The sequence below is a fragment of the Anastrepha ludens genome, chromosome 3 (genome assembly GCF_028408465.1).
Source record: "Anastrepha ludens isolate Willacy chromosome 3, idAnaLude1.1, whole genome shotgun sequence".
Taxonomy (NCBI): domain Eukaryota; kingdom Metazoa; phylum Arthropoda; class Insecta; order Diptera; family Tephritidae; genus Anastrepha; species Anastrepha ludens.
The window spans coordinates 59,161,710-59,179,619 of NC_071499.1; the positions used below are offsets into that span (position 1 = coordinate 59,161,710).

Consider the following 17,910-nt stretch of genomic DNA (forward strand, 5'->3'; position numbering starts at 1 on the left):
TTCTTGTTAACTGTCTATAGTAAAAAGCTAATAAACAAAGCTGTTAAATTGTAAACGTGAAAAATATTCAAAATAAAAATATTTGGCTTATAAAAATGTATTGACTTATAACGTTCACTTAGGTATAACGTGAACAAAAAAAAAAAAATTATAATACAAAAAATTTATAATACAAAAAATTTATAATAAAAAAAATGTATAATAAAAAAAATGTATAATAAAAAAAAATTAATAATACAAAAAATTAATAATAAAAAAATAATAATAAAAAAAAAATTAATTTAAAAAAAATTAATAATAATAAAAAATTTAATAAAAAAAAATATTAAAAATAAAAATTAATATTAAAAAAAAATAATAAAAAAAAATTTTGAAATTATATTAGCAATAAAAAAAATTATAAAAGTAACAATAAAAAAAATTGTAAAATTAACAATAAAAAAAATTAATAATAAAAAAAAATGTATAATAAAAAAAAATAATTAATAAAAAAAATAATTTATAAAATAAATGAATAATAAAGAAAATAAAAAATGACAAAAATAAAAAAGATTAAAAAGAAATGAAAAAGAAATTGCAATAAAAAGAATACAAAATATAACCAAAATACAAAAAAAAAAAAACTAAAAAACAAATAAAAAAGGAAATAAAGAAAAAAATTAAAATAAATAAGTAAGGAATTAAAAAAATAAGACTATTAATAAAAATTTAAGAAATAAAAATAAATGAGTAGAAAAAATGTGGCATATGTCTCGCTTCTATTATTATGTTATGTGTATAATGTTTTTTTTTTCGAATTTGTGGGAGAATTTGTGGTGCAATGATTTCTGTTATCTTGCAAATTGAGTTGTCTACAATTCCATGATGCCCTTGAGAGGCAGATGACTTTTATTTGAATCTTGTTTCCGTGCGAAAATACACTCGGAGTTTTCCCCATTACAACTTCTATCAGAAAAAAATATTTTCCTTACCAACAGTGAGTTTTTGCCTCGAATCCACCGAATGTTAGTGAACCTTGCTATATTTCTTTACAAAATGACGTTTGAATAAAAATGTATGTTTTTTTTATTACAATATAAAAAATTGTAAGTCTACTTTTTCGCATGCATGAATTTCGTGGTAAATTTGAAACTTAGATTTGTGTTACAACAAAAAAAGTGTTCCCCTCCATTCATTGCGAATTGTAATTTAAATTTTATCTATTTACCACTTTCGTCGCGAATTATGCAGACAATCATTCATTTATTCATTTATTTGTTACAAGCCATAAATAAATCGAAATTGGCAATGTCTGGCACAAGCTCGTACCGCTAATTGCCTATTTCAGAGCCGTTGCCAATTTTATTTCCACTTAAAAACGAGAAAAAAAACAGCAGCAACACTAATAAATCCAATAGAGAAAAGCTTCTTTTTACTACTGCCCTAAAATGTCCAAATAGCAACTGCATTGCCTTGGCGTGCTTTTCTTTCCAGCGCATCTTTCACTGGCGATGTTTTTTCACATGGCTCCATTTTTTCTCTCTGTATTTATAACATAACATGCCATTAAAATATTTATCTCTTAAATTGTTTTCTTCTTTGTTATTTTTGCTTTTGAAACCAGTTAACACGGCAGACATACAGTATTGTTGCATTCCTGCGGTGTAGCATCATGTCTAGCAACATTGTTTCCAGCAATAAAAAAAATGATGGTGTTTGCGTGTGTTGTGATGAGCTAAAGAAGTTCCGTAACAATGGTGCTTTTGCAGTTGTTGTAGTAGATTCTTGCGAAGCTTGCAGTTTGGTCATCGAGGAATATGATTGGTGGAGGGGGAAGCTGCCATGCAGTGGGGCACTTAAAACCGGCGTCAGTTGTTGCTAAAAGATACGACTTGAATAGAGAGTCGACAAACCAGAGTGAACACAAGCAAAAACTTCGCGCTCGCTCTCACTCTCTCTCTCTCTCTACCCCACTCCTTGGCAACGGATTTTGTTGCAACTTTTTACTTCAATTGCTCTTTTTTATTTTGCTACTTGGGAATGCCAGCAGCAGCTGCGGCGAGCAGACCACCACCATTCACTCGTTTGAAAAGTGCACATTACTGCATTTACTGGTAGAGTAGAGTAGAGTCGATTGCAGCTATTGGGGTAGAGAGATGGAGACAGGAGAATGGAACGTTGTTGGGAGGTTGCATTGGCTGACGGGTGGGCAAAACTACATATTTTTGGAGGTCGTTTGCGCGAATTGCTGTTGTAGTTTACCCCAGACCCATGGTATTTGGGTCAACGAATTGAGATTTTTAGATTACAAGCTGTAGCTGTAAGCGAGTCAGCAGCTCTCGACAGTTGCTCGAACTTGTTTGTGTGTATGTATGTGCATTTTTATGAAGTATGTAAGCAGACAGACACAAGTTGCACGTCACGCGGATTGTTGCTGAGTTGCTGTGGTGACTAGTGTTTGGTTTTTGCGATTACTGGTTGTTGGTTATTGTGTGTTGTTGTCTTTGTGCACGGTTGCTAAGTGCCATTCATTTTTGCTTGAGTTGTCTGCCAGCCAGTCAGCCAGCCAGCCAATCAGTGTAATAGATAGACGTAGCAGCAGCAGCCAGACAATCAACGCAGAGCAACATTCACTTTGCTGCAGCTGCTTTGAAGTTTCTAAGCTGCCTATTGACGGCACTCATGCACACTCATATGTACCAATGCGCATAAGTTTAGAGGCGAGCGTATGATTTATAATGTGAAATGTTAAGTGTGTAGCAGAGAAAATGACAATGCAACATATGACGGCTTGTGTGCATTGTGTTGTTTCCTTGGTATGCCGCTAAGCAGCTTTCTGTTAGCCAAGCAAATACACACAAACAGGGATGTTCGTGAAGTTGCTGCATCATCCTGCTTAAAGATGATTGCTTTGTTGTTTTGTTTCTGTAAAGAAATGTGCCTGCACAGAGCTAAAGTAACTGCAGATTCTTAGCATACTAAATGCAAGATTCTCCAATTTTTCAAGTTTAGTTTTTTATTTTAATTTTTATTTGTTTATGGCTTTTTAGTTTTTTCCCCCATTTGCGCGCACTCCTTTTTTCCTTTCATATGTTAATGAGTTTGACAGAAACGCCGCCTCGAACCAGCTATAGCAGGCAGTCGACATGACATTACTGCCGCCAATGTGGCAACAATCCCCAGCATGCCATCAAGTTGTGACTGCAACAAGCGGCATGGTGTTGGCAGCACACCATTAAAAGTCTTCGCCTATCTCACTCACCTTTAATGCGCTGATGATACTCATCTCCTGATGACGACATAATGTTTGCTATGTCGGCAATACCTTTTTCGGATCTCTTTTGACCAACGTACACATAGCATTGCAAGTTAAGATCACTTGGCGTAAGTTTGTTTGTATGTATGTATGTATGTGGCCGTAAAAATGTGGAAAATATCAATGCCTGTTGCCACGCAAACCACACAAGTTATTGGCTTGTCCGGCCGGCCGGCCGGCTGCGTTGGTGTCGCAAAAGCGTCGCAACACTCAATTTATTTTTATATTTTTTTTTGCTCGTTCTTCTTCATTTGTTCGGCATGCCACTTGTCACGCTGTACTACCTGCCGGTACGCTGACAACCTTTTTTGCCTTTTATCATTATTTTTTATTTCAAATTAATGACTTTTTCCAACTGCATTAGCCGTCGTCGTTACATCCATCCATGCATGCATATCTGCATCTTAAGGATTCCCGTTCTACAATCTTTGCCTATATTAAGTGATTCTTTTAAATGCTCAGTATTGCGCGTGCAAGTCTCCACTTGAAGATGCTGCGTTGCAGTCTTTATGCCATCAGCATTGGAGGCATTTCATTTGAAATTTTAGATATCAGCTATTTTTCTGAGAAACCACTTGAGCTGTGAATGTGCACACACATCAGTTTCTATATGCATATATACATACATATGTAGATATTTACATATTTACATATTCATGTTAATGTTAACTATAGTCATAATATGCATATGTATGTATATTGATTCCAGCTCAAGCTGGTTTTACCGATTTCAATATCACCAAGCAAAGTTGATTATAAATGTTATAATCTGCATTTAATTTAAATTTATACATATTAACTGTCTTCGCTGTTGCTAGCGATGATTGTGTCTTTGCTTCAGCTTAGTTTTCTGGCATTTGTCGCTTGCCTGTACAAAGGTACATGTACCGTGAGGCTGAGTTATACACATTTCTCTATTTCTTATATATTACTAAAATCCGCGCTAATAACATTTTACATAAATTGCAAGGGGTTATATTTGGTATAATTTGTAACTAGTCGTGTTTGGTATACTATACAACTAGTGGCCTTTGATACACTTCATAACTAGTTGCATTTACTCCACTTCATAACTAGTTGCATTTGTTATACTATATAACTAGTTGAATTTGGTCTACTTAATAACTAGTTGCATTTAGCATACTTCAGTATTCTACTCCCCATTACATTGGCACGCGAGTATGCCGCAACATACCCAAAATTGTGCTAAAATTTTTCAAAAACCTATAACTAGTGCGTAATGGCCTTCTAATAATAATAAACCCCAAATGCGATTTCACCAAAGCTTCACTCAATACATAGGAAGGCGTTCAAGTTATTTCTCCGCACCCAATTAAGTTAACATACAAACAAATTAGTCTATTTCATCACGTACGTGAAAATTGTTTCTATTTATTTAATGTTTTACTTTTGCGAAACTCTTAATTAACACTCATTCAACACGTTTTCCACACGACAAGCAAAAAATCGTAAAACTAAAAAACTAAGTGCTTAAAGTTAATTGCAGCAATTTTAATTAATTTGAATACAAAGTGCATTCATTCCTATGAGTGGCGCCACACTCAACTTATCGAGAAGCGTTAATTCTAAGAATGAATGAAACGATTAAAGATTTTTTTGCTAAGCTACAAAATTTGGACTTTTTCAATTGTAATTTAAATGCAAGTAGAAGTAAATTATTAGGCCCGGCTTCCAGTGCGCATTACAAATCGAAGTTAAGCCTTTGATTAACAAGCGCACATAGAACCCTTAACAGAGCTCCGACAACATTCAATTGTAATTTGATTACATTGGGGATATTTTGTCAGCTATTAACTAAAAGACAGATATGCGAGCTTATAAAGTTTTAAATGCCAGTTAAATTTAAGTGGTTATCGCAATGCATAGTGGAAATTCGAAAGCAAACTCACAAGTTTTCCATATACTATATAGTGCAATTATAATTTTTGTTGTCAAGAAGCACATTTCAAGAAAATATTTTTATTTTCATTTTTACAATTTTTTTTTCTACAAACTTGTACACACATTTGGCCTGTCTCTTACTTACCTGCTGCAATTAGTGGTAATTATGTGCCGCATGAATGCATATAGTAAATGACATTACACACATAACCACTGCTTACAGACCCGGCAGGGAGATAAATTAGTTGCTAAGTGGTCCGCTTTTATGGAATTCGTAACGATAGTCAGGTTGTTCGCCTTGCTTTTTTTTGTTTTTTTTTTTTTGTTTTTTTTTTTTGTTTTTTTTGGCGTTGTTATAGCAGCTTTCCCTACAAGTACGGGGAGTGCTGCATATATAGTAAATCCGGGACGTTCCGATAACGTAGCACCGTCTGTTGGTAAAGGAGTCCTCCCAGTTCGGTCTAGTCATCGGTCGTCATCATCATTCCCATGGCATCCATGGCAACCAAGGGGCCAGTAAACTATATATTCTGTCTAGTGCGCTGAACTTCACTCCTCGCCTGTTGCTGGCGTATTTTCAACTGGTGCAAATGTGGTTTCTACCAGACCAGTTTTTTCGCTTATGCTGTGTGCGCAGGAAATGTTCTCTGCATTTTCCTGCAAGGTATTTTTGCTGCTGTTCGGTTGTATTGTCTTGGAAAATTCGTAAAATATTATCGCCATATGAATGTTTGACTCATTTACACATCATAATTAATATAATTACGTAGCATTAAACTTGCTTATACAATATGCTTTATGTGTAAGTGCCGTCTGTGCGGCGACTATTTTGCCTGCTGTGAAAATAGACGTGCGCTGACATACATACATACAAGTATATCTACATATAGATTTCTCTGCCTGTATGTGCATTTTTGCTAAGCGCTTGCTAGGTAGTTGGTTGGCCCGCATATTTTATTTCTATTCGATAATGCATTAAGTGAATTAAGTAATTTAGCAGCTATAGCTGCAGTGCGTGCATGTATGTATGTGTGTATGTCAGCACATAAGCTTACATGTGAAAATGCGTGTCGCCTGGTGGCATGGTTTTTCCACCACATAGCAGTCAAGTGGTGCCGGTGTTAGTAAATTGCGAATTCCTCTGTGATTACGATCGCTAGAAAAAAGCACACAAAAAAACCAATAGCAAAAGCAACTGCGTAAACATGGCAGCAATGGTGGCAACAGATATACCAGCGTTATAAAAATGTGACAAAGAAGAAATATAAATATTAAACTCAAATTGCTACTAAAGTTTCAATTATAGTTGTATTTCGTAAAAAAAATATTTTTTTGGTTTTTTTTTTTTTTTATATATTTTTTTGTTAATTTAAAAAGGAGTTTTTTTGTATTTTCTCAAAAGCTGTTTGCTAACTTTTGCTACTGCACACCACTATCCATAGGCAATACATCAACGTCTACGCATTTTTTTGTATTAACGGTCAATAACATTTTCGGTAACAGGAGAAAAAACAAAAAAAACATGGCATAGTGAAGGAGAAATGCTGTCATATTGTACATTTGCATTTATTGTTTTATATCGTTACCTATTAATCACGAGACCTCAAAGTATACCGAATAATAGGCGACGCACACATCGCATAACTAAGGTGAATGCATGCTGGTCGGTAGTTTGATTCTGATCGGCTGATTAATCACCACCTACCTACCACCACCACCACCACCACCACCACTGCCTGCTTTTACTTACAGTTCGTGAATAGCATTACTCTACTTTTTCGCTCTTTGTTGCTCTCTTTTCTATGAAACGAAACTGTTGTGGTAGCCAAATTCGATAATCATAATTGATCGAAATTTCAATTAATCTTCCATCTGTTGCTTTTGTTACTTACTTTATTAATGCTTCATGGTGGTGTGCATAATTGCAGGGTAGGTATGTAGGTAGTTGGTGGTTAATTAGTTGAAATTGGGTTCGTGTGTAAAGATTTCGGTTCAGTTTGCCCCATTTTTTCGGATTTTTTGTTCTTAACATAGATATTTTTTATGGATTTTTTCTTGTCCTGGATGCGCTTCATACCGACTGTTTATTAATCATTATTTATGTAATCCAAATCGTTTTAGTTCTCTTGTGTGTTGTTAAAATTGATTTTGTGTGTTATAGCTGAGTATAAGCTTTTTGTGTATATGCCACGGGCGTTGAAAATTAGTATTAATGGTATTGGAAATCTGATTTCATTATAAGCGTGCGTTTACATAAATTATATTATTATTTTCTACAATTACTGAAATTACTCTACAATTAGAAATAGGTACGTGCGTGAGCATATGCATACATATAAGAAAAATATATGTATATACGAAACGAATTATTAAAAAAAAAATCATACTTTTGAGTTACCTTTTTGTAAGGATTCTAGAATTAGATGCCAGCCAAAAATTTAAAATTGATTATAAGAAAATGAGTTTTTTCAAACTGGTAGCAATTACACCAGTTTGTAACTAGTTACTTTGCAACTAGAAACAACTACACCAGTTTGTAACTAGTTACTTTGCAATCAGTTTGCCCACTTGACTGTTTAATCTAAAAACTAATTATTAACCAAATAGATTAAAGCTAAATTAGTTTGGATAAAAACAATTTCGATAAAAATTATTGGTTTTATCACACAACCAGTAACCTGGCCCTACAGGAATATCATAGAACAGCACTTTTTCTAGTGCTTATAGCGAAAAATCGCGTTAATTTTCGCTTTCAATACACACTCATGTCTTATGTGTTTGTATTTCCGGTGTCTCGCGGCTGAACACACATAATTCTTAATGTATGACATTAATTGTGTTGACATAAATTTAATAACATGGCATATGTTATATTTTGTATGCAAAAATTTGTCGATGTTAAGCTGAGAAAAAGAGCTTAACATCCTTGTTGAATGTCAGCATTAGTTTACATCCTAACACATACATACATACATATGTACGAACATTTCTTGCACATGAGGGAAAGTTATCAGCATTTTATGCACACACATACATATGTATGTAGATACATAAGTAAACATTACGGCACAAGCAGCGGAAGTATGTAGTTATGCAACTGAGAGGCTGTGCGTAAGTCTTTGCGTCTGAAACTGTAGTTACTGTAGTGTACCCTAGTTGCTTGCTAAACACAAGCGTCTTTGAACCAAACTTAGCGACAGCTGCTTTACTGTACTTTTGCTATTAACATGTTTTTGCAAAAACAAAAAACAACAGAAAAAAATACGATTCGTTGCTCGCAAAACTAACACTCTCGACCTAAAGGCCATAACTGTAATCCGCATACTTTTTTAGCACACTGCATGATGTCACCCATACGCCCAGTTTGCTGTGCTGTGTTTGTGATATAGTTTTGCCGTAATTAAATTAGCGAATATGTACATATGTACACATTTCTGAATTGTAGTTAGCAACTGATTTTGAAAAATTGCGAAAAAGGTCTTTGCTGAAATAACGCGATTGAAAAGATTTTCTACACATTTATCTTTCCGAAAATTCACTCATCAGCAGTTGATTCTGTGGAGATAAATGCCGCGAGCGTACAGTTGCTAGTTTTTAATTTTATGCGTTTACGCGCTTGACAGCACATCGCAACTAGACTCGCGTAAATATTTCAAATCTTTGCGGCGATAACGGCCAGTGAGATTGTAGAATTCTTTATAATTTGTTGGTGTGTGAATCGATTAAAGGGCGACTATACGCACGTGGGCGTGCTCTATTTAAAGAGTCAAGTTGCTTGCGTAAATTTTACGTAACACACGCACGTCACGGCCTCCTGGCGTGTATCAACGTTGCCTATGATCATACAAAAAAAAAATTTGTTTAAACAGATATTTGCGAACATAATAAATGAAAAGTAAACCGATTTTCATTTCCGCGGATTGGCACACGCAGCTACTGAAAGCAACTGGCTTTTGTATGCTTATGTAAATGCACGTCCATTTACCCTTTAGATGTGAAAATTTAAAAAAATTAAAAATTAATTATTAATTAAAAGTAAAGGAAAGCAAGAAAAAATCAGTAACCATAAGAAAAATCGAGGCAAAATTTATAACAAAATGAAAACGATAAAAATGTAATTAAAAACAGAAAAAATAGGAAATAACAAATAAAAAATACAAAAGTAAATTAAAATAAAAATTAGAAAATGAAATTACAACAAAAAATAAAAAACTAAAAATTATTAAAAATAAAAAAAGGAAATAAAAAATATAAAAAAAGGAAATAAAAAAACATAAAAAAAGGAAACAAAAAATATAAAAAACGAAATTAATACAATAAATAAAATAAAAAATGAAAATAAAATAAAAGAAGTAAAGTAAAAAAATAAAAATAGAAACAAAAACAAAAAAATTACATAAACAAAAATATAATACAATATATGTAATAGAAAAAATAAAAAAAAAAGAACAAAGCATATAATTATCATTTAATTTAAAAAATTTAAATAAAAATAAAAATGTTAAAAAAATTAATGAAATAAAATAAGTTAAAAAGAAAAATTCCAAACATTAATAGTACAAAACATTACATAACAAAATTTAAAAAAAATTTATGAAACGTCAATATTAAAAACAATCGGTGAAAACTGAATGAAATTCAGACAAGAAAATTCGAAAAAAGAAAAATTTTAAATTTATAAATAATGTAATAAGTTGTAAAAATGAAAAAAGTCTTACAAAATTTGTATACAAAATTAAAAAATTCAAGAATAATTCAAAATAACACTAAATTAAAATGAAATTAATTTCAAAAATATTGAAAAACTCTAGAGGTTATGTAAGATTAAGGCGGCTGTATGACCTAAAAAGGAAGGAAGGAAGGCAGAAAGAGGAAAGCTAAAATACCGAAAGCTAACATTTGTTTAATTATTTTGAAAATCACTGTGTGCTTATTAAAAGGTTCCACAGGGGCATAACGCAATCATATTTCATCACATATAAAGTGCGTAGCGCGTTGGTTAAGCTGAGAAGTGGAAGACATTATCTAAAAACTTGGCAAAATTTTAACAGTAATTTTTTTCCTTTAATTATGTCAAAGTAAATAGCAATTTTTAAATAGAATAAAACTCAGAAATAGTTATTTGTTATAAGTTTACCCTAAATAAATACACTTAACGTATCACATTTTCGGCTGCCAACACTATAGTGCTTAGGCTTGCTTCATTTTCCTCCCCTCATCACTCGGATTCTTTTTATTTCATTATTTCATGCCAGTTTTGCTCGTTTTACTCATTTATTATATTTCGCTACAGCACATGACTCGTTGCTTGCTCACGCGTTTGCCAGCCTGTCAGCTAAAGTCACACTCACACATACACACACACGCCACACAAGCACATATCATACTCTCATTGTCGACATCTTCACCACCACCACCATCACCACCTCATCGACATTAGCCGCAAAGTTGGCCCATTATACCCCTACGCCAAACTACCAAAGCAAAGTCAAATTGAACGAATTGAACTTAGAGTAGCGACCTACCCTGGCACGGCTTGAAAAAGTATACAAAAAGAAATACTTTCTTTCTTTCTTTTACTGCGAAAATTTTACTGTTGCTATGCGGAAAAAGATGACTTAAGTGTGTCGCTTGCTGCTGTCGACGTACATTAATAGATATTATGTTGGTATTGTTGTTGCTATTATTGTATGATTGTACGCCTGCATGTGTATATGTGTATGAATATGAAAGCATTTCGAGTCGTGTGCTGTGGCGCTCACACTCTTCATCTCAACTGAGTTCCATCTCCGAGCAGCATATCAGCTGTGTGCCGAACTCGCACCTCAGTCTCTTGTGTTCCACTGTGTACTGTGTTGACTTTGCCGTTAGCATCCATCGTTATTGGTGTAGTGTGCCGTAGCAGCATTGTTAGTGTAGTACTCGTATTAGTGTAGTGGTGGCGTAGTTTTTGGGGTCTAGCCATCATCCCACGCATGGTGGGGGCAATCGTGGGTGGGCGCTAGCTTTGGTTTTGGTAGGTGTCTGTGTGCAATTTGTTGATTTTTTTTGTGGTTTTACTGCTTGCCGAGAAGGGGTGTGTTGCTGCCGCTTGCTTGTAGTGGGTTGCCGTATATGGGTGTAGTTGTATATAAATACACATTTTTTGAGGAATCGGTATTTTTTTTTACTGCACTACGTTTTCAAAATTCTAGGTTTTTAGCATTTTAGTAGTTTGTGGGTTGTGTTTTGGAGACCGTAAGCCATGTTTTTTGTTGATTTTTAGTTTTTTATTTTATGTCTGATATTTCCACCCCTTTCATTTGTGGACTCTCTTGATAGATACTTTGTGTTTGAAATATCACCATTTTTGGTTTTGTTTGATTTTTAATTGGTAATTCCTTTCATGCATTCTAGGCTAACATACATACATACATATGTACACATATTTGTAACTAATCAAATTTGTGTTGGTTTAATGAATTTTATTCTCACATTTGACCTCTGTTGTTGTCCATATTTATTTTCTTTTCGGGTATACTTATGTAATTTAGTTTGGCCTGTAATTCGTTAACTGCTACATTGACAAAAATAACGAAAAAAAAAATCATATCCATTAACCCACTTGCAATATTTTAGCCTCAGTCTCAGCCCTTTTGTTACTATGATGTTTGACTTTTCTGCACTTTCGACGGTCCTTTAGTGCTCGACTAATCTAATTCAGCAAAGCTTTTATTAGTTGTTGACAGGCGCTTAATTTTTTTGTTTTTGCTGCAACACCATTTTCGTATGAGCACATTCAGCTTTGGGTTCTCAAACTCTGCACTGCGCTACCTACATATGGTACATTTGTTGCCTTGCCCGATTGACGCCAAAAATCGCGCAATTCAACTTTCATACATGCAACTATGAAATTGTTGCGATTATTTATTTCTTCATGCACTCAAACTTTGCAATCACATTTTATTGCTATGCTAAGAAATGTGTAGTTTGCTGGCGCCATTATTATGTCGCCAGCTAATTTTTTTTCTAACCTAAAAATTATTGAATTTTTCGGCATTTTTTATTTTTCACATTTTCCATAAAACTGCTTTTTTATGTTTTACATAGATCGAATGCCTTTTCTGCCGTTCATCCTATACAAATGTCACAAATCGCTTGGGTCTAGTGAGTTCAAATCTCACATATTGACAGTCGCAGCAAAAACGAAAAGTAAAAGAGAAAAAAAGAAAGACTAATCACATTTATTTTTAGGTTTTTGTGATTTACATCATCTTCTTCCTGTCATTTCGTAGGCTTTCACTACCATGCCGAGCAATGAAAACAAGCTAATATATTTTAAAAATACCTTTTTTCCGTATGCTAATCACGCCCACTTTCGACAGAACAGCGCAGTGATGAACAGCGTTTGCTTCCTGAAGTTTGATACCTTTCACCTACTCTTTTGCATTTTTTTTGTATTTATCTACAATACATAGATGGATATACACTTTAATCCGCATTAAAAGTATGTATGTGTGCACAGCTGGGTTCAAAATAGTAGTAGCACGGAGAATTAAGAAGTTTTAACTATTATTTTTTTGTATTTAATTTTTTATATATTGTTTTTAAACTACAGTGCATTCTGCAATAAAAACCATATAAGTAAAAGCTCCAAATCATGAAAGTTCAATACATTTCGAATACAAAAAAATTTTGAAATAAAAAAATACATATTAAAAAAAAATTGAAAATTAATAAATAAATTAAAAATTAAAAAAAAAAAATTATAAATTTAAAAATTAAAACAAAAAATTAATATTAAAAAAAACAAAAAATTAATATTAAAAAAAACAATAAACAAAATTAAAATTAAAAAAAAAAAAACAATAAACAAAATTAAAATTAAAAAAAAAAAAACAATAAACAAAATTAAAATTAAAAAAAAAAAAACAATAAAAAAAAATTAAAAAATAAAAAAAAAAATACAATATTAAGAAAAAAAAAAAAATTTAAAAAAAATATAAAAAAAAAAAAATTAAAAAAAAAAAATAAACAAAATGTATAAAAATAATAAAAAAAGTTAAAAACTAAAAAATAAAGCAAAATTAAAAACAAAAAAAAAAAAAATAGAAAAAATTTAAAACTTGGTATTTCGCCGCGTTACTTTTATTTTGCACTCAAGTGTTAGCTTTATATAACTCACTTGCCATGAGTATGCAAACAAATTGTGCTAGTGTGTGTGTGTGTGTAGAAGCTTACAATACCTTATCTGCGGCGACAGCTGACATCTGCCTGTGTGCACGGGTGGAAGAGTGTTTGCTTTCTGTCCGTGACTGCGGCGGTTGCAACATTGTTAGCTGAGCTACAGCTTAGTGACATCATACCGCGCGCTGACGTCCATAGGCGGCCCCACCCACAGCTCAGTTCGATGCCAGCCGCAGCTACAGCCGTCAGGCCGTCGTGTTGTTCAATATGTAAAGTTACTTGGCCCTAAAGCCATCGACATTTTATATTTAATGCTCCACACGCTTGTCGTCTCATCGACCATAGCTGATATATTTAGCATTCGAGTATACACTATAATAGTTTTTATGCTCGCTTTTTGCTGTGCCTGACTGAGTGGGTGGTTGGTGGTTGGCTGTCTCTTCGCGCTGATTTGTGCTTCCGCACACCTCTGCTTTTTTTTGTTTTTTTCTTCTTTATACCTCTAACGTATTGCTCCATTTAGCAAGTATTACATATAAATTCGTTGCCACATAAATTTCACCGTGTTCTGGCAACTCTACCAATGATTTCGTGCTCACAAACGTACACGTGCATGTGTCCGACCGTACGAGGGATGACGTCAAACTTCAGTTGTTGATTTATGTGTCCCTCAATTTGTTGTCGAATACGATTTTGCGCTTTTTTTTCGAGATTTATGATACTGGGTTTCAGGGGATTTGAGATGAGCTGCTGCCTTGCACCATCACTACTTGCCACCACGGCCATTAGAAGCGATTTATTATATGATTTGTAAGATGCTAACACATATTTTGAAAAATTGCCGCACGTCAATAGTAGCAAAATCATATAAGTAACAGCAGCTTTGTACAAGAGTGTGATGGGAGGAGGGGTTCAAATTCATCATTGATTATAATTTTTTTTATATTTATTTACGTTATAAGCATAACTTAGTTTTTGAATTACTCCTTCTAAAACCCTGTTTCTTATAATAAAGTTTTCCATGTTTTTCTCTCGCTATTTTCCAGATGAGGAAATCGACGTTGTATCTGTCAGTGATAAAAAGCTACCCACAAACCCCTCGGATCGTGATCGTCGCGCTATCGAACACAAAGTCGGCTACCGGTTCTCAACGGGGCGTATCGTCAAGAATCCCAATGGCATACGCACCATCCCACCACGCCGCCGCGGCTCCTACACCCTACCTTACACGCCGGCCAGCAGTAGTCCGGTCAAGTCAGTTGCTACCTCACGCTACCCTTCACCTTCCAGCACGCCGTACCAGAGCAATACCACAACCTATGCCAACAAGTTCATGCAGCAACAACAGGCCAACGCACTGAGCGTCGACGCCAACGGTCACAGTCATATAATCACTGGAACTGGCGATAAAACGCGTAAACGTCTGACCGTGCACGGTAGTGTCAATGCTGTTGATGCCAGTCGTGACTTGGATTATACGCTGCCGCCGAGCAAGAAACATCGCGGCAAGAAGTCGTTAAAGCACGGCCATCACAGTGTTAACGGCGGTGGCGGTGTGAGTGCACTAACAGTCGCTGTCGGTGGCACTGTGCGGCGTCACTACAGTCTCGACGAGAATTCCGATACCATTGAGAAACGCAATTTGCATAACGATATGGAGCGACAACGTCGCATCGGTCTCAAGAATCTTTTCGAAGAACTAAAGAAACAAATACCCAGCATTAAGGATAAGGAGCGTGCGCCCAAGGTGAATATATTGCGCGAGGCGGCGAAATTATGCGAATCGCTGACGCGCGAAAATCAGCAACTATGTGATACGAAAGAGGTGCTCAAAGAGCAAATGCGCAGACATCAAGAATATTTGGCGCGTTTGCGTAGCCTAATGAGAGATTGATAGCCGTTATGGGGCGTGCGGCCGGCCGTCGCGCAAGCGAATGGTGGTGGAGAGGATGCTGAAGGCGGCAATGATTTTTCCAATACAGTCAACGATGGTGCAGAAGTGGTGATGATTGCGGCCACGAAGAGGGGACGTCGACGGCGTATTGTGCAACAACGACGTCATCCGAAGCGTAGCAGCGGTCAGCGTGCATGGAGAGTAGAAAAGCTTTTGAAAATGTGAAATCACATTGAAATGTTGTTAGCGTTTTAGTGTATTAGGAGCAGCGCACACCTGCTGGGTGAATGCGTGAATTGTGAAAAGTAAACATTGTTATTGTAAAATATGTTTGTTTTGAGTCTGCATACAAAGCTAAAGGCGGCATTGCCGAATTAGTGCGATTACTTTTGTGCGCAAGCGCCAAAATATGCAAAGCGATAAATCGAACTAACAGAAGGCAGGCGCAGGCAGACGACAGGCTTTCATGTGCAGGAAAGTGCAAAGCGCCGCACAGTGCAGTAGTTGGAGATGATGATGAAAATGCGGTAGTAAAATTGTTACTTGAAGAAAGTTCTTGCAAAAATTTGTTTAATATTTATAACATTTAATGATGATAAACAATTCAGATCATTAATTTTAATTAGATACTACTAAACTTGCTATTATAACTATTTGCTATTAATTAATCGATTTTGTTAAAACGTAGGTGATAAGTCAACAATTTGAAACACTGAGCGCATACAAGAAGGAAAAAAAAGAAAAAACAAAAACTTAGTAATGGAAGAATTAGAATTGACGCTGAACAACAACCCTTTCTACTGAAAGCTTTTAAAATAATTGTTCTTTTTTTTTGTTTTCCTAATATGCGTGCATACTTACATACATGTATGTGTGTATATGTAAGTATGTATTTAAATTACAATTCGTAACAACTAATTGATTATTTCTGAGAGTGCTAGGGCGTGTGAGTTATTTGTGAGGGTAGCAGAAAAGGCATCCTAATGTGCGTGCTATTTTGTGCAACTCTTCACGCACTCACCCTGCTGCAAGTCCACGCACTTGAATTTGCCCTCTTTTTTGGCAAACGAAAAGCCGGCACTCTGTCTGCCCTTTGCGGCTTTAGCGTTGCAAACAAGTCCAATTTTGCTTCCATTGCAATGCCTATTAGTTAATAGTTTTTTATATAATATTTTTTTTATTGAAATTACTATATACATACATACTTACATACATTTGTACATTTTAAATTTTTGTGATATCATTTTTCTTAACCAAAACAAACAATAAACTACTTTAAGTTTTAGGGAAACAAAAAGGAAAAAAAAACAAAAAATGTGAAAAAACAACAAATAAACTAATGACTTGAACTTGAGAAGTATGAACGAAACATACAAAACTAACTGGACAAAACAAATATCCTTAAACACAAAGAGGATATAAACTAGACAGATTAAACCTAAGAGACAAAGAATTGCAAGGAATGGGACTTTGAAGCTAATTTAAAGAAGAAAAAATAAAAAGTAAACAACAAAATCTATGTATTTTAATGAAGCATATAAAGCGTTTGATGATGAGCGCAGCGGGTACAAGCAGCAGCAAAAATAACAACAAAAACAAAAACAAAGCGTACATTTACCATTTACAAAGAACGAATATAGCGGCGGCACTAAAGTGGGCAGCGGCGTTAGCGCGTGGCCAACCTGTCACTCCAGCGCTGCTGCTGCCACGCCCCGCACAATTTTATTATTTAACTAAATAATAAAATAAATGAATTGAGGTTGCCACACATTTGGTAACAAACTAATTCAGCGGCAATTTAATATTGTAGCAAAATGAATATATGTGTGTATGCAGGAAACATACATACATACATTTGAAAGTATGAAAAAAAAACATATAATAATAAACTTTTGTTTACCTTAATTTCACTTGATTTGATTTCGATCGGCTGTAAAACGAAACAAGGTGTTAAAAAGTGAAACCTTGACGCAATTCGTTGCAAAATACACACTTCAATATATACATACACACCTACACACAAACAAACTAGCACATTGCTAGCAGCGTGCAGGTTTGGCAAAATAATTAAAAATGTATAAAGCGCATTAATAAGCTAACTTTTTCATTTTTCGATAATAATGAAATGAAATGAAATGAAAAAACGAAAGATCTTTCATATTTCACAAATAATTTGGTGTTTTTTTTAATACCCACCAATAACAAAAACAGTAACTACCACAACTGCTGGAACTTGTTTACACTTATATTTTAGTAGTTTTGTAGGTCGTATTTTAGGAAGTAGAAGAAGCATAGAATAGTAGGCGTTTGAATTTTTATTTGCCTGCAAGTGCGTTACTTTTTTTTTGTTTTTTGAATTAATTTCTATAAACATTTTCAGTTGTAAGCTTTGAAGAAAATATGCATAGTTTTTTTTTTTTTTTTTTTTTCAAATAAATATATGTATATATTATAAATATATTAAACATAACTTTATATTAAATGGTACGTACATAACTATTATGCATACATACATACATACATAAAGCATATTAATTAAATTGCAAGTTGAGACAGGTCAGTTAATGGTTGTTAGGCTTAGGCGCGCTCTCGTCTCGTTTCAAATGAGCAGTAGTAGTGGTGGTGAGTTGAGGAGGAGAAATGTTGAAAACAT

General features: G+C 34.4%; 1 protein-coding gene across 2 annotated transcripts in view; it reads left to right on the top strand.

Moving 5' to 3' along the window:
• LOC128858047 (myc protein) overlaps nucleotides 1–16,614 on the top strand; it is a 92,851-nt gene extending 76,237 nt beyond the window's left edge. For both annotated transcript variants that reach the window (XM_054093977.1, XM_054093976.1), the window contains exon 3: nucleotides 14,410–16,614. In XM_054093977.1, coding sequence (XP_053949952.1) covers nucleotides 14,410–15,257 — 848 coding nt within the window. In that variant the 3' untranslated portion in view covers nucleotides 15,258–16,614. The remainder of the gene's footprint in view (nucleotides 1–14,409) is intronic.
• The last annotated feature ends 1,296 nt before the right edge of the window (nucleotides 16,615–17,910 follow it).